At 53.2% G+C, this 16,377-nt stretch overlaps 2 protein-coding genes and 2 long non-coding RNA genes across 6 annotated transcripts; 2 read left to right on the forward strand and 2 right to left on the reverse strand.

The window, feature by feature from the left end:
• The first annotated feature begins 395 nt into the window (after positions 1-395).
• LOC309864379 lies at positions 396-6,578 on the forward strand. Its single transcript, XR_014311488.1, has 2 exons — positions 396-957; positions 1,444-6,578. It is a non-coding gene; the product is annotated as an uncharacterized lncRNA (long non-coding RNA).
• On the reverse strand, positions 6,157-9,231 carry LOC309864358 (leydig cell tumor 10 kDa protein homolog). Its single transcript, XM_082729787.1, has 3 exons — positions 8,968-9,231; positions 8,835-8,890; positions 6,157-6,602 (listed from the first exon to the last, which is right to left on the reverse strand). Exons 1-3 carry the CDS (start codon positions 9,062-9,064, stop codon positions 6,459-6,461), a joined length of 297 nt encoding a protein of 98 aa, XP_082585913.1. The 5' UTR covers positions 9,065-9,231; the 3' UTR covers positions 6,157-6,458.
• MRI1 (methylthioribose-1-phosphate isomerase 1) lies at positions 6,557-16,120 on the reverse strand. 3 transcript variants are annotated; one of them, XR_014311467.1, is made up of 8 exons: positions 15,892-16,120; positions 15,577-15,815; positions 14,590-14,765; positions 13,330-13,506; positions 13,027-13,251; positions 11,186-11,315; positions 8,835-8,890; positions 6,557-6,602 (listed from the first exon to the last, which is right to left on the reverse strand). XR_014311467.1 is itself a non-coding variant. In XM_082729750.1 (7 exons), the coding sequence occupies exons 1-6, from the start codon at positions 16,021-16,023 to the stop codon at positions 11,188-11,190; spliced, it is 1,077 nt and encodes a 358-aa protein (XP_082585876.1). In that variant the 5' UTR covers positions 16,024-16,120; the 3' UTR covers positions 10,876-11,041; positions 11,186-11,187. The 3 variants fall into 3 exon arrangements, 2 of the variants coding, with proteins under 2 accessions (XP_082585876.1, XP_082585875.1); XM_082729750.1 differs by lacking the exons at positions 6,557-6,602; positions 8,835-8,890 and adding an exon at positions 10,876-11,041; XM_082729749.1 differs by lacking the exons at positions 6,557-6,602; positions 8,835-8,890 and adding an exon at positions 10,876-11,046.
• On the forward strand, positions 9,126-10,188 carry LOC309864382. Its single transcript, XR_014311489.1, has 2 exons — positions 9,126-9,249; positions 9,460-10,188. It is a non-coding gene; the product is annotated as an uncharacterized lncRNA (long non-coding RNA).
• Positions 16,121-16,377: the final 257 nt, after the last annotated feature.

The following is a 16,377-nucleotide window of genomic DNA, read 5'->3' on the forward strand; positions in this document are numbered from 1 at the left end:
GAAGCCCAATCAGAACGCTCATAGGGCTGTGCTGTCAATCATGGGGCGCCGGTGGCCAATCATAGTGGGAGGACCCCCCGCGGCCCCGGCCTTATGCGGAGTTTCGGGGCGGACCCTCGGTTCATTCACAACATTCCTCTCCCGCCCCCCTCCGGCTGGACAGCGCGCCCCGGGCAGCTGGGGCTGCGCCCACACACGGCTTTGTTTACTGAGGGTCGCTTCCGGGCTCCGCAAGGGGACAATCAACACGACTCGGCCGGGGAGCGAGACTGAGCGGCGGGATTCCAAGCCAGCCTCTCAGCCCCTCCTTCCTCTGGGCTGTGCGAGGCGAGAAACTCTCTCAGCCTCTCTGGGCGCTGAGTCAAGTTTTGATATTTGTGGGATTGGGGTAGGTGGGTGGAGGGGATCACAGGCCCCTCGATTGAGCTCTTGGGGGCCACAGACCTGTTCTCTAGAAATAGAGCCCAACCCATGCCCCAAGCTAAGAACCCTCAGTCCATTCTGTGCCCTGAATATTACGTTGAGTCATATGAAATGGCTGATTTTCGACCTACTAAGACGGCAGTTTCAAAAGGTTCAACTAATACTTGTCACATCCGATCGTCCTGGCCACCCTCTCTTGCCGGAAGCCGCCCGTGGTCTTGATCGCCAGCCCCGCCCCGCGGCCCACGCCATCCTTCCTCTCCCCCTGTCCTTAGAAAACCCTACATTTCCCCTTAGCCATACTTTTCTCCGCGATCGCTACATTTCTTTACCTAGTTCTGCACTTGCTTGATTTCTGTCTCTTCCCTCTCCACCGAGACCCCCAGTGGCAGGAGTAAGTGTAATTGGTGCATTGCTACGCCGCCAGCACCCGAACACCGGGCATACAGCAGTGACTCCATGTGAACTTACCTACTGAACCAACTCATAATCTGCTCCATTCCGCTGAAACGTCTACGAAGCGGAACAACCCAGGTTGGTCCCTAAGTGTGGCCTGATCGCTGTCCCCACCGCCTATGGAAACTCTGGCTTTTTCCTTCCAGGAATTTCCAGCCACACTTTCTGGCCGGTCCCCAGCTCCCCATTCGGGAAACTCCCTCCAACCTGTGCTGTCCGGGGTGGGGGTGGGGGGGTGGGGGGTGGGTCACCACTAACCACAGGTGGCCTCTGAGTCCTTGAAATGGAGCTGGGCCGAATTGGGTTATGCTATAAATGGAATTTTCAAGGACTAAGTAGGCAAAAAGAAAAAAAAAGTAAAATAGCTCATTAAGCATTTTTTATATTGAAGACAATTTTTATATTGATTACATATCAAAAAGATAATATTTTAGGTAAGTTTGGGTAAATAAAATACATTATTCAAATTAATTTTACCTGTTTCCTTTTATGTTTTATATTTTATGTGGTATCAGGACATTTAAAGCTGTATATGTGACTTGCATTGTAACTTCTATTGGACAGCTTGGTCTTGAGGCACAACCTGCCACACAGCCCGCCACAGTGACAGCGACAGAAAGGACTTGGATAATGGCAATGGCGTCTGACTGCTTCGGTGGTGCCCTCGCTGCTCCCTGGTGTTATTGCGATTCAGCCTTCCACCAGTGCTGCAAAGTGGAGAGCGCGGGCTCCATTCATCAGACGAGGAAACTGAGGCTTGGAGGGGAAGTGCTTGCTTGAAGTCCCCCAGACCAGGAAGCCCTAGACTTACTGCCCTGTGCCTTTCTTACAAAGGATTGGCAGCAAAGACGGACTGATAGGGAAGGCGTCACTGGGGTGTGGGGAGAGGTAGGGAGGACTTCAGCAAAGCCCCCATGTCAGCTGCTCCCCTCGCAAACAGGACCCCGGGGCTGCCCTTACCAGCAGTCCTCTTCAGCATCTGGTGCATGGCTGTTATCAGCTAAGCCTGGGTCCCGGTTCCCGAGAATGCTTCAGTGGGTGTCTTAAGATGTTGAATCAGAGAAGTCACTGGAGGCTGCTCTGCTCTGTTGTCTACTCTAGGAGGAACCAGGACTGAGCTTTCACTGAGTGAGGATGTTTATTGTCTAACAATAGATGTTAACGTTGTCAACATCCCCATCTCCGGGATGAAAAAAACAGGCCCAGAAATGTCAGGTGACATGCCCGAGGCCCCCAGCAGGGGAAAGATAGGGCCAGCATTCAAGCCCTGTGGGTGGGCTGGTTCTGTCACATTGGCTAGGGATCAAACGCACAGAGTTTGGGAAGCCCCAACATTCTGTTCCATTTTCCTGATTTTATGGATGAGGGGGAATGAGGCCCGGAGAAGGTCAGAAAGTTGCCCAAGGCCACACAGTGATCTCCAGAGAATATATGAGGTCAGAAAGGACCCTGGGAGTCTCTCTCGACCAGATCTCCTCCTAACAACACTTTTAGTTAGGAGAGATTGGGAGCAGGATTCCAGTCATCCACATGTCCTGCCTTCTCCCTGCAGCCAAAGAGCTTGGGCTGCAGGCGGATGGAAGCCACGTTTACCCCGCCAGGCCTCTGTGAGCTCACTGTCTAGGCATCCAAGGCTCCGGATCCCAAACCCACATGTCCTTGAGAAGCATGGGAAATGGGGTGGCCCTGGAGACTCAGTTGGAGGGGAACAGCCCCCCGCTGGCAGCTTTGTGGCCATCCCACCCTAACTTTCCAGGGTTCCTGTCTTTGGCCAGCCCCCCGCACAACCCCTGCCCTTGCTGACTCAGGCAGGAAACCAGCCCGGGCAGTTTCGCTTCCTGGTTCTGACTGATGCAGCCCCTCTGGCCTGCCCAACTGGCAAGATTTACTTCTTTCGTTTCTTCCCTTTCGGAACACAGGTTCATGGGCTAAGCGTCAGGGCCTCGTTGGGAGAAGTGGGCATTCAGGCGGAGGGGGATGGCGGAAGCAGGAGAGGAAAGGCTGAAAAAGCCACATCTAGTGACTTCTCTGGCCCTGTGGGGAGGGCCAGTGTGCCAGGCAAGAGAGGACAGGCTGAGTGGCTAGTCTTGCTCTCCACTCTCTGGACAAAGGCAGCTCTCACAGCCCTCAGGCTCCAGAAGTCTCCACACTGAGCAAGGGGTATTAGGGTCCCCATTTTACAGATGGGCAAACAGAAGTTCAGAGAGGTGACAGGACTTGCTGAAGATCACACACCCAGGAAGGGGCCGAAACTGGCACTGCACTCAAGGTGTAGGTATTTTTCAGAGTCTGGGGCTTTTGGTTTCAGCCCCAGTGCTGGGCTTCTGTAGACAGGTGAAGGAACAAGCATAGAGGGAAAAGTCATGCAGGGCAGTGAGGCTATTTGGGGAGGCCGAGGGGGTGGGGAGAAGGGGGAACAAGTGGGTTGACATTCCAGACCTCATACCTGTTGCGCCTGAATGCCCTTCCTCGCCCTTGGGGTCCTCCTCAAAAGTCATCTGGAGGGTCAGAGGGACAAAGGGAGGTGGTTTACAGGTGTCCCTGGCCCACCTGGGCACCACTGGCCTCAGTGGGGTTGGCCTGGTTTCCTTGTGCCTCCTGGTGGCCCAGGGAGGCACCAGAAGACAGTTGGAGCTCACCGTGTCCCAGTGCTCGCTCTTCTGAGATTCCAGATAAAGGTTAACGAATAATTTCCAGAAGAGGGAATAATCATGATTCTCACAGGCACATAAAGATGGACACAGGTTAACATTTTTATTGAACTCACGTGGGAACGAGGCAGATGTTATACGGCTCAAAGAGAGTCTGGAGAGCAGGCACTTCACATTATCAGACTATTTGCGCAAATAAACGTGCAGATGGGGGCAAATTGTTTTTTTCTGTAGTGGAGGAGGGTTGTCCACGAGACCTCTGCTGGCCAGAATGGAATTTGCATGTCTACAGATAAGTGGTTTTATATTGCTATCAGTTGCTTACAATTTACAGAACTGAGATTTCAAAGACAATGCTATGAATCAGATAACCCGGAAGGGTGTGTTGTATAGAGATGATGCACTGAATAATCAGAACTGATTCATTGAAATGCAAAATTTTCCTCGCAAAAAAAAAGGGAAAGAATTCTTAACTTCCTTCATTCAATGAACACCTGTTCATTAAGCACCTCCTGCACCGTCCTAGGTGTTGGGGACACAGCGTTGGACAAAGACCCAGAGAAAAGCCTAGAGCCATGTGGAGTGACCACTGCTGGGGGTGGAGGTGTGGGAGGGTAGAGGAAGGGTCTCTGAGGGGACGTCCGGGAAGGGGAAGGAACCATAGCAGGAGGCAAGACAAAGAAGCGTGGGAGGGGGGGTTGTTTTGCAGGGGGCAGCCTTGGCTGGCTTTCCCAGTTTTCTGTTTTCCCTACTAGGATGCCAGTCCTCAGCTCTCCCTTGCTGAGGCTGGCACGGAACAGGTGTACAATCAATCTGCTCAGTGGGCAGAGGGGGTCCATCTCAAAAGGCAGAAGCTACTCACTGCCTGTGCTGTGGGCAGATGGCACAGGCACTGGGGTTGCCTGAGTGGGCTAAAGGAAGGGTGTGCAGGACACACGCCTGAACGCAGCCCTGCCCTCCAGTCCTGCAGCTCCTTTCCCCAAGCCCACCCCAGCTGAAACCTGAGCATTGGGTCTGGGGAAACTCCAGGACAGTCCTTCCATCAGTTTGGGCACAGCTGCTGAAAGTTCTGGTATTTCAAAATGTAAATCCGTATTGTGTGAAATTGCTCACTGTATGTAGAAAACCAATTTTTTTTTTTTTTGACAGAGAGATCACAAGCAGGCACAAAGAGAGGGGGAAGCAGGCTCCCTGCTGAGCAGAGAGCCCGATATGGGGCCAAACCCAGGTCCCTGAGATCATGACCTGAGCGGAAAACAGAGGCTCAGTGGGGAGCCTGCTTCTCCCTCTCTTACTCTGTCAAATAAATAAATAAAAATCTTAAAACAAAACAAAAAACACCAAAAACCCAAAACATGACTCCAGTACCCATTAGCAATTGCATCAATCATGGACACCCCACCACCACCCCAGGTCAGTGTCTGCTGTTGATTTGCCTGGACATTTCACATCAATGGAATCCTACAGCCCATGGCCTTGTGGGGCCGACTTTTCATTCAGCACATCCTTGGGGGGCATCCATATTGTAGCACATTAGAGCTTCCTACCTCTTTACCGAGGAAGCATATAGTCCCAGTGCAGATACGCATGCCACCCGCCCCCTGCGTTGTTGAGGGCTACCTGGGTTGCTCCTAGTTTTAGGTGACCGTGACTGACACTGCTGTGAACATGCCCGCACCAGCTGTTGGCCAAGTCCCTGCTCTCAACCCTTCTGGGCATGTGCCTCGGAGTGGAACAGCCAGGGCAGGCGGTAATTCTAGGCTAAGCGCTTTCAACAGTGGTTATCCCCGACCTTGTAGAAAAATGTTGGTAGTTCAGAAGTCTTTGACCACCGTCATGTGGGACCAGAAGAGCCGTCTGTGGTGGGTTCGCTGGCCGGGGGGCCAGCCACTCCCAGGTGCCGCCACCTCCCCCAAGGCAGCAGCTCAGTGTCACCCTGACTGTGGCCTAATTCCTGAGCCATGACCCACTCCCCACACCCCAGCAGGGGTTGGGGCAGGAAGGCTGTCAGCTTCTTGGCTGATCTCAGGCACATTTCACTCCGGCAGACCACCACCAAGCAATGATGGAGGGGCCTAGGAGAAGCAGGACAGAATCTTGGTCTGGGAAGAGACAGCGGCTGGCCAGCGGGGAGCGGGGACCCCGCTGGTGGCTGTACAAATCTCTGCTCTGTCGACGACACGACCTAACCAGGGCATCCCAAGGACTGAGGTGGCGTGGAAAACACTTGAACAGTGTCTGGACTACTGGTGGTACTACATGAACACAAGCTGTTAGGGCTTTCAAGATCAAGGTGGCCCTGAGCGGTTCCCACGTACATCCTGGTTAGACTGGCACTGAGACCCTACCGGGTGGCTTCAGCATCTGTCCTATGGATGGGAGAGTGGCTCCCTAAGACGCCTGGCTTATCTCAGGTAGAGGTGGTGACCCAGGCATGCCTGCTGATGGTGTGCAGGCAAGTGAGGAGGTTGGTGCGGTCACCCAAGACCAGAGGGGCAAAGGTGCAGAAGCCCATTGGTCCCTCCCTGGGCCCATGGCTGGTCTCTGGTGGGAACTGATGGGACTCACCTAACTGGGGCACCTGGTCCCCAGCCCCAGCACTGGCCCACTCCCAGGAGCACGGGAACGCAGAAGAAATCACTGGTTTATTGCTCTGGGTTAAACCAGTGGATACAAGACCGGAGGAGGGGGAGGCAGGAAGTTGAACATTTCCTTTCCTTCTGCAGCCCCGGGCACCCCGGGAAGCTGACCAGTCTACTCCAGGTCCGCTGATCACCTGCTCACGGGCTGGACCCCAAATGAAACTTGAGGTACATGTGACCCAAGGCTCCGGAAAACCCAGCTCCTCCTTGCGGTGCCACCTGTTGGGTCCCCTGCATAGGGCTGAGCATGGAGGCTGTGTTGACGGCCTCCAATGGGCTGATGTCCTTAGGAAGGCGTCTTGGTGGAGGAGGAAGAGGCTGCCTCCTTCTTGGCAGAGGCCTTCACCAGTGCCAGCCTCTTGGGCAGGCTGCTGCAGGCTTTCATTACCACATCGTGTTCAATCTTCTTCCGGATTCCGACCTCCAGGTCCTGTGAGGGGGCAACCACAGGGCACTGAGACTGGGACCTGAGGTGGACGGAGGGGAGCGCCTAACGCGCCATGCTCTCTCTGCGGAGTGCACAGGGGGCTGATGAGCAACTCCCCCCGAAACAGTGTCTGAGGGTGTGGGGTTTAAGTCCTGCTTCTGCCCTGCACTCTTTGGGGGCGTTACACAGAAAAAATCCTGTTCTTGTCTCTGGACCTCAGCTTCTAAACCTCCGCTCAGCCCCATTTTACAGATGAAGAAACAGGTTCCTGTAGTGAGGAGGCATTTGCCCCGGCCTCCCCAAACAAGTGAGGGAAGGGAGACTGGAGCACGCCCAGAGCCTTCGGTCTCAGCTTCCAGGCAGCAGTCCCTGCCGGCCCATGTCATCTCTGCCTGGCAGATGGCGGACTGGGGCTCTGAGACACAAAGATGTGAACAAGCAAAGGCACAGGGGTTTGGGTCCAAAAGTGGTAGTTTAATCATATTTCCCAAACCTCCCTGTCCAGCCTATGAGTTCCCACAACTATGACCACCATGACAGTCACATAACTGGGTGCAGGAAACACAACAGAAAACAAACAAAACAGAAAAACCTCTGCCCTCTGGAAACTGGCACTCAGCGTGTATGAGACGACATACATGCCCATGATTTGCTAGGTTAAAGTGAAGGTAAGTGCTGCTAGCCAAGAAAGAACACAGGATAACGAGTGAGGGGTGTGTGTTACTGGGGACAGGTGCTCAGAAGCATTGCCTGCAGTCAGACTAGACTGAGAAAGGGAGCTGTGTGGATTTCTGGAAGAATCTGGGCAGAGGAAACAGCTGGTACCAAAGTGCTGAGGTGGGAATAAGAACTCTGTTAAGGGACCAGTGAGCAAGGGGAAGAGCGGGAGGAGGGCAGGGAGGTGACAAGGGAAGATCATGCAGGGCCTTGTGGGCCACGGAGAGGATCTGGGCTTTTCTTGAGGTGGGAAACATTGAAGGCTCTGAGAAGAGGACCGGGGGCACCTGAGTGGCTCAGCTGGTTGAGAAGAGGACCAGACCTGGGTGCTCACTGGCGCCCTCTGGTCGCTGTGGGAGGAGGCAGGGTCTCAGGAAGGATGTCCCCACATTGGTCCAGGTGGTAGTGGATGGGGTGGGACAAGGTAGGCGGTAAATGGGTGGATTCTAGACTAATACCAAACACAGAAAGGATGAGATGATACACAGAGGTCAGAGAAGGAGAGAATCTTGGATGATCTCGAAGGACAGAATCTTCCTGAATCAAGACTGTGGCAGGGTCATGTCGGGGAAGGAGAGGGATCAGGAGCTTCGTTTTGAAGATGTTCAGCCCGCCTCTCGCAGCCAAATGGAGGTAAGCAGATTTCTGCATACCCAGGTCTCAGAAAACCAAGGCTCTGGGAGAAACTTTAAGAATTTGCTCAAGATTACATATTAGGTAGGGTGGAGTACAATTTGAACTCAAATCTGACTCCAGTAAAGCCAGTTTCAAATCTCCTTAAACTTCTTTATAAAGTCAACCCTACCCACCTATGTAAAGTAGCTGCATTTAAACACAACCACAAAAATGACAACCAACGCAAGTAACGTTCATTTGTGTCCTGTGCTGTTCTTGGCGCTTTACAAGTGCCCCATGGCATTAAATCCTTACCACTGTGGGAGAAAGGTGTTATTACTATGACCATTTTACAGGTTAAGAGACTCAGGGTGAAGAAATACTAGCTGTTGGGGCGCCTGGGTGGCTCAGTCATTGGGCATCTGCCTTCTGCTCGGGTCATGATCCCGGGGTCCTGGGATCCAGCCCCACATCCGGCTCCCTGCTCAGCGGGAGGCCTGCATCTCCCTTCCTCCCTCCCCCTGCTTGTGTTCTTCCCTCTTTCGCTGTCTGTCAAATAAATAAATAAAATCTTAAAAACAAAAGCAAAAACAAATACTAGCTGTTGATAGGGCTTCCACCGCACGCAGCACTGCCTTTCTGCAAAGATGGGGTTTCGACTTTGCCACGCCACCTCCCGTCCGGACTTCTTTTAAACAACGATAAGAGCGACAGCTGCTAACGTGCGTTTAGACTTTCTGCGGGCCTTGCTCCTCTGAGGCCCGCTGAATGTGGTATGTGATGTACCCATGACACAGGGGTCAAAAACTGAGACTCGGAGACCTGAGTTCTCCAGGTTCCTCCACCGGGTGCAGGTACCCGCCTCCAGGATCCTTCCCTGGCCGCTCGCGCACCCCCACTCACCTTCTTGAGCTTTTGCTGCTGCACGATGCGCGCCTTCTTCGGGGCGATCACACGACCTAAGAAGAGACGCAGTTGCGTAAGGCTGGGGAGCCCTAGGCCCTCCTCGCCCCCCAGACCCCTGACAGCTCCTCACCACCCTTCCTCGGGCCCCGGTTGCGCTCCGAGGCCGCTGCAGCTGCTTTGCTCTTCGCCGGCTTCCGTGCCTGGAACTTGCGCTGTCCCTGCGCCATGATTTAGGATGCGCCGGAAAAGGCGGGGCTGTACGCAATCGCACCCGGAATGCGCAGGGCACGATGGGATACAGTGGGGACGCGGGGCGCAAAGGCTCACGGGACACAACGTGGCAAGGCATTACTGGGGTTAAGCACCCATAGCAGCCGATAACACAAACCTTCGCAAAAACTTCCAAGTCAAGGTTATAATATTTTTTTTTTATTTTATTATTTATTTATTTATTTGACAGAGAGAAATCACAAGTAGACAGAGAGGCAGCCAGAGAGAGAGAGGGAAGCAGGCTCCCTGCTGAGCAGAGAGCCCGATGCGGGACTCGATCCCAGGACCCTGAGATCATGACCTGAGCCGAAGGCAGTGGCTTAATCCACTGAGCCACCCAGGCGCCCTCAAGGTTATAATATTAAGATAACATTTACGAAGAGCTCGTTTGTTTTGTAAAGCGTAGTTTTATGCCCTTCGTACACAAAATTTAGTCTAGGACTAGGGTGAGGCGACTGAGGCAGTCACTGGTGCATACTTTAAGGGGGCCTAAAATTCAATAATTGATATAGTTTTCTCAATATTTAAAAATAAAATTTTAGGGGACGTCTGGGTGTCTCAGTCAGTTAAGCCGCTGCCTTCAACTTAGGTCATGATCCCAGCCAGGGTCCTGGAATCGAGTTTCGCATCCAGCTCCTTGCTTGGAGGGGAGCCTCCGTCTCTCTGCCTCTGCCTGCTTGTGCACTCTTTCTCTCACAAATAAATAAATAAAATGAAATCTAAAAATAAAATAAAATAAAATAAAATTTTAGGAGCGCCAGGGTCGCTCAGGTCACGATCAGGATGGCGTCTTCTACTTAGCCGGGAATCTGCTTCTCCCTCTCCCACTCTGCCTGTGCTCCCTCTGTGTATCTCTGTCAAATAAATTTTTAAAAATCTTTAAAAATATAAAATCTGTGGGGCTACCCGGGGGGCTCGGTGGGCCGAAGCCTCTGCCTTCGGCTCAGGTCATGATCTCAGGGTTCTGGGATGGAGCCCCGCATCAGGCTCTCTGCTCAGCAATGAGCCTGCTTCCCCTCTCTCTCTGCCTACTTGTGATCTCTTGTTTGTCAAATAAATAAATAAAATCTTTTTAAAAAAATAGATAAAAATTAAAAAATTTAAAAAAATCTTTAAGGGGCCCCTGGGTGGCTCAGTGGGTTAAAGCCTCTGCCTTCGGCTCAGGTCATGATCCTAGGGTCCTGGGATCGAGCCCCACATTGGGCTCTCTGCTCAGCAGGGAGCCTGCTTCCTCCTCTCTCTCTGCCTGCCTCTCAGCCTACTTATCTCAGCCTATCTCAGTCAAATAAATAAACAAAATCTTAAAATAAAATAAAATAAAAATAAAAAAACCTTTAAGAAAAATACAATTTTAGGGATGCCTGGCTGCCTCAGTGGAGCACATGACTCTTGATCTTGGGGTTGTCAGTTTGAGTCACAATTTTGGGTGGAGATTACTTAAAAAAAAAAAATTTAGTATTAAAGAAATAGAATCGGAGGTACCTGAGTGGCAAGTTGGTTAAGCATACAACTCTTGATATCAGCTCAGGTCATGATCTCAGGGTCTGAGGTCTAGACCCCCAAGCTGACCACGGATTCTACTTTTCTCCCTCTCTCTGTCCCCACCCCCACTTGTGCTTTCACTCTTCTTCTCTAGAAAAAATAAAATAAAAAATATTTCACGAAGCTATTATCTTGCTTACTGGGCTTTTTAGTGTCCCCTCTAAAATTCCGTACCCCAAGCACTGCCCTAGTTCTGGCCCTGGAGCAACCTAAGAGGGCAGTGCAGTACTGTCCCCATTTTATAAAAGAGAATACCAAGGTATGCGAGAGGTGAAGGGACCTGGCCATGATCACACTGTAGAGAAAGCAGCTGAGGCAGGTTTTGAAGTTGAGGCAGGCCGGATCCAGTTACAGTGCTCTTAAGAGTCATGCAAAGTCATACAGTGCTCTCCCTGCTCTAGGAAGAAGGGTGGTTGTGGGAAGAAGGTCAGTTTAGGGGCAAGCCATTCAATAAGTTTATTATAAAACCTAAGGGAATGGGGGCAGGATATGGAGAGTGAGGTTGATTGCTTCTGGGGTCCATCTAGGGTCCCTACCCTCAGGAGACGGTGGTACTTAGGGCCGCCCGGAGCTCCTTGGGAGCGAAGACCCCCAGCTCTGTGATGATGCCACCGGTGATGAGCTCATGGGGGGTGACATCGAAGGCAGGATTCCAAACCCCAATGCCTGCAGAAGAACGGGGAGGCAAGAAGGCAGGTATGTGGCTGTGTGAGAAGTTCTCAAGCTCTTGTCACCTGTCTCCTCCATGGTGGTTCATGAGTTGGGGAATCCTTGAGAATCTGGGATGGCTCATTCTCTAACTGCATGAAGGCATTACATGGGGCTTTAGTCCCTACTATCCAGTTCAGACCCTGCTCCCCACCATTCCTGGGCCGTCACTGTCCAAGAAGGCTTGGAACACTTAGAGACATCTATCCCACTTTTGCCTGCTCCAACGATCTTTGTAAGAAGCTCTAAGAACCCACCTCAGAGCCTTTGCACAGGCAGTCCCCTTTGCCTCCAGTAGGGACGTGACTCACGGTTTCATTTCCTTTAGGTCTTTGCTTAAATGTCCCCTTCCCAGAGAGAACTTCTCCAATCACTGTCTAAATCTCCCCACATGGACACTTCCCATGCCCATCCTCACCTTGTTCATTTCTCCTGCGCTCATAACCCACTTCTAACATACACTGCGGTTTTGTTATTTATCTTGTTTGTTTAACCCTCACCCTAACCCTAACCCCCACTGGATTGTCAGCTCTGCGAGTGCAGAGGCATTTCCACCTTTTTCACTCCCGTATCCCCAGCGCCCTAGCACACCTCGGCCAGGTACTCAAAAATATTTGCTGAGTGAGTACCAACCTTCTACACAACAGGCTGCAAACTGGTGGCCTGTTTTCTCGGCTCACAGTGATTTTGGCCAGTGCTCATATGCCTCCAGGAAAGCAGGGGCACCAAAAACAAAATGAAGGAAAAAAATTTATAGAATTAATATATCTGTTTTTAAAACACTGTTAAGAAATTGGGAGCACAAAACAACAGGATGTTAGGACTTCCCTCCACTTAGTTGTGTACTGTGATTTTTGCTGTTGCTCCATACATACTTGGGAGTCGGGTGGCAGCTCCACGGTATTTTCAGCACTTGAGGACCTTAACTGGTCCTTTTTATAAAAGTATTTTCCGTCATAATTGTTACTATCTAATGAGTGCTAAGCAAGGGTCAGGCACTGTCCTCCATATCACGTGGATGAACTCACTGACAGCCCCGGGCTTTGTGAGCTGGGTGGTGGTAAGAGCTCACCTTACAGGGGCGCCTGGGTGGCTCAGTGGGTTAAAGCCTCTGCCTTCGGCTCAGGTCATGATCCCAGGGTTCTGGGATGGAGCCATGCATTGGGCTCTCTGCTCAGTGGGGAGCCTGCTTCCACCTCTCTCTCTCTGCCTGCCTCTCAGCCTACTTGTGATTTCTGTCTGTCAAATAAATAAATGAACTCTCAAAAAAAAAAAAAAAAAAAAAAAAAGAGCTCATTTTACAGATGTGAACACTGAGGCCCTGGGGGATGACAGAAGTCAGGCATCTTGCACATGGCAGGCGGGTGGCACGGGGAAGCTGAGAACATCAGCGTCTCTCCATAGGCACTAGGTGAGACAATATTCTTACTTCTTCATGGGAGGAAGCCCAGATGGACAACTTGCCCTCAGTCTCCTAACTCACTAGTTTTACACTCTGACCTTGAGTCTGACCTTCAAGATGTTTCTGTTCTAAGAAATGGCTGGAAGGAGAGCTTTAGGCCCCAGAAGGCTGATTCTACCCTAGACCCACCAGACCCCGGGAAGGGGCCACAGTGCCTAAGGGGAGGTGTCCAGGTGCTGTGTGACCCCCTATAAAGGGAGAGCTTACCAGGGGCTGCAATCCTGACCCCGTTGACATCAGTCAGCTCCTGCCCCGGTCGCTCCTCAATGACGATCTCCCTGCCCGACTCCAGATGGAGGTCGCACGAGGAGCTGGGGGCAGCCACATAGAAGGGGATGCCGTGGTGCTTGGCAGCGATGGCCAGCTGGTAGGTGCCCACCTTGTTGGCTGTGTCACCATTGGCAACCACCCGGTCGGCTCCCACGACGACAGCTAGGGAGCAAGATGCTGGGGGTCATAACCTGGCCTGGGACACTTGGAGCCCTGCCCACTGGTGCCGTGCCTACTGACCTGACACGCCCCGGTGGGCCATGGCAGCTGCTGCCATGCTGTCGGCAATGAGGGTGGCGGGGATCTGCTCGTACACCAGCTCGAAGGCAGTCAGCCGGGCTCCCTGGTTGTAGGGCCGGGTCTCTGTGCAGAAGGCATGATCCAGACGGCCCAGGGTATGCAGTGAGCGGATCACACCTGTGGGGCCCGGCCCACCAGGACATCAGGATGAGACGGAGAGCGACACACGAGAAGCACAGCACAGGGGCGCCTGGGATCAGGTTGGGATCTCAGGGTCGTGGAATCGAGCCCTCTGTTAATTCTCTCTCCCTCTGCCTCCCTGCTGTCTCTCTCTCAGAATAAATAAATAAAACATCAGCACGGTTCGCCAAAGGCTCACCAGGCACAGTCCCATCCCCAGGCGCCTGCAGTAGCTGTTCCCTCTGCCAAGTACGTGGGTGCTCAGAGAACATCTTGGAGAGGCCTTCCTTGATACCTCGCTCTCCCACAGCAAACCCCACACCTCTGACCCCTTCCTGGCTCTTTCTCTTTAGTACTTATCACCTGTGAACATAGTACACACAGTTATTGACTGGTTGTGTTTGTTCCTCCTACTTTCCTATTCCTCGGGGCAGAGATTTTGTCTACTGTGTCCACTGGTGGGTCCCCAGTGCCCAGAACTGTGCCTGGCACACAGTAGGTGCTTACTAAGTGCTGAATGAATGGAGGAATTCCTGCATGTCTGCAGGAATGGTGGGGCACCCTGGTTCTTCATTGACGTTTGTTGAGTGAATAAATCAGTGTCTTGCCATCAAGGCCTCAGTCCCCAGGCACAAAGGCAGGGCTAGCCCAATCTTTCTTTTGGGGGACCCCTCCCTTCTCGGCCCTTGCATCCTCCCATTCTCTAGGCACACGGCTTGGGCTGGACTGATTGATCCTAGAAAGGCAAATGACCCCATCAAAGCTCCTGAGATATGAGAAGCCTTTTCTGCACTGTCAGCATAAAGAGCCTTGACTTTTCATGATCTGAATCCCAGCAACCTTCCTGCTGACCTGTGGAGCATAAGAATGATGCCACCCCGGAGGGCAGAATTTAGGAACAGGGACAGATGGATCCTGATGCCACTCTTTGATCCCTGGACCCAGCCATACCTAAAGCTAAGGCCCTAAGCACCTGTGTACAAGAGTAAATTCACATCATTTTGCTGGGTAAAGTGGTTAGGGTTTCTTTCTCTAGCATCCAAAAAGGGCCCATCCCCACTCCCATGGATGCCCACTCACCCAGAGCTGTGCCATAGCCAGCAGTGGCCAGTGCGCCAGTGTTACAGTGGGTCAGCACGGTCACCTTGCCACCCCCGGGAGCTGCCCGCTCCAGGAGATGGTGGGCTCCTAGGTCCCCGATGCTCCGATTGTCCTTGAGGTCTTTCTCCAGCATGTCCTCGGCACAGCGGATCACTCTGGGGCCGACAAGGGGCTCTCAGCACCAGCCACCAGGCCTTGGGGCCCAGGTAAATCCCTCCTCCTGGCCAATGCTACTGTGCAGGAGCCCTCTGGCTTAAAGCCTCTCCAGGCTATGTCCAGGCTATGGGGCCTACACTCTTCTGCTCTTGTCACCTGTCACACCATTTGCCCACCACACAACACATTTATCTCATGTGTGCGGCAGCACACAATGAACAGGATAAAAATCTCTGCCCCTGTGGAGCTCACAGTAGGGTGGGGAAGTCAGGCGGTGAACAGTTAATAAAGTGAAGGAGAATCAGGGGACAGAGCAGGGGTGGTGAGCTGGGTTACATGAGGGCTTGGGGAAGACAGAAATCAGAAACCTGATGGAGTTGGCTCTGTGCATTGCCAGCCTGCAGAGACAGCACGTGCAAAGGCCCTGAGACAGGAGTAAGCTTGGTGGGGTCAAGGAACACGAAGATAATCACTTAGCTCGAGCAGAGCAGAGTGGAAAAACAAAAGGGCAGGGAAGAGATCAGAACTGGAAACAAAATTCCTCAAAAGCAGAAACCAGGAGAATGAAACGGCTCTGAAAAGGACCTTTAAGGCAGAAGGGGCTGGGCGTGTTCTGGTGAGGCAGAGTCAAGGGACTGAAAGCAAAGATCTTGGGTCCCAGCCACCTGGGGTGGACTCTTGGTCCTGCTTGTGTGGCCCTGGACTGATGTGCCGTGCCTCAGTTTCCCTAATGTAAAACGGGTCGGTCTCGAAGAAATGAGGAGTTAATAGCCTCTACGCAGAGCAGCGCCTGCCACAGGGTCCCCCTACCTCTCCCGGACCGCCTCCTCCGTGGCGCCCTCGCGTTCAGCCTCCAGGGCTGCGGTCTCGACCAGGTGGCGGGCAGCGCGGGCCATGTTGACGGCGGTGGGCCGGGCGGTGACCAGGAAGCTCAGCGCGTCGCGCACGAAAGCCACCAGCGCGGCGAGTCCCGGTCCCCCGGCGCCCGCCTGCAGCTCCACGGCGAGGCTGAGGCAGCCCACGAGCGCGATGGCCGGGGCACCCCGCACCTGGAGCGGGGATCCTGGCGTCAAGCGGGGTCGCCACCTCCCACCCCGGCCCCGCAGCTCCGCCGTACGGCCCCACCTTCATGGCGCGGATGGCCTCCCAGGCCTGGCGCACCGAGCCCACTGCCTCGTAGCGGCTGTGCTGGGGCAGGAGCAGCTGGTCGAGGATCTCCAGGGAGCCCCGAGAGTAGCGAATCGCCTCCAGGGACATGGTATCGCCTCCTCAAGCACGGCCGCTCAAGAATCAGTGAAGGGTACCAGCGCACGCGAGACGAGCCCAGAAGAAGAGGGGGCGGGGCCGACGCACCGCCCCGAGGCGCATGCGCACAGCAAATCTACGGGACCCTCCGTCCACGTGACTAACCCTTCCTTACTTTCCCTGTGGACTCCGGGTAGTTAGTCGCGTCCTGAAAAGCACGGATGGCAGCTTTTATGGGGCAACTCCTGGATTTTGGGCCCTGTGTTCAGCCAGCCAGAATCATAGCATGATCCCCCAAGTCACCCTTAGGCGCCTGACTTTGGCCAGAGCGAGTGCTGAAGGTGGTCTCAAGTAGAGAAAGGCCCG

Source organism: Mustela nivalis (assembly GCF_964662115.1).
Source record: "Mustela nivalis genome assembly, chromosome: 1".
NCBI classification, from domain to species: Eukaryota; Metazoa; Chordata; class Mammalia; order Carnivora; family Mustelidae; genus Mustela; species Mustela nivalis.

Coding starts and splice junctions, on each gene's coding strand:
- LOC309864358 (XM_082729787.1), bottom strand. CDS start 9,064: ATGGCGCAGGGACAGCGCAAGTTCCAGGCACGGAAGCCGGCGAAGAGC. Junction 8,891..8,967: donor CCGGGGCCCGAGGAAGGGTG/GTGAGGAGCTGT, acceptor GTCTCTTCTTAG/GTCGTGTGATCGCCCCGAAG. Junction 6,603..8,834: donor AGCAGCAAAAGCTCAAGAAG/GTGAGTGGGGGT, acceptor GCCCCCTCACAG/GACCTGGAGGTCGGAATCCG.
- MRI1 (XM_082729750.1), bottom strand. CDS start 16,023: ATGTCCCTGGAGGCGATTCGCTACTCTCGGGGCTCCCTGGAGATCCTC. Junction 14,766..15,576: donor GAGGAGGCGGTCCGGGAGAG/GTAGGGGGACCC, acceptor TGTCGGCCCCAG/AGTGATCCGCTGTGCCGAGG. Junction 11,316..13,026: donor GGTCAGGATTGCAGCCCCTG/GTAAGCTCTCCC, acceptor GTTCTTCTGCAG/GCATTGGGGTTTGGAATCCT.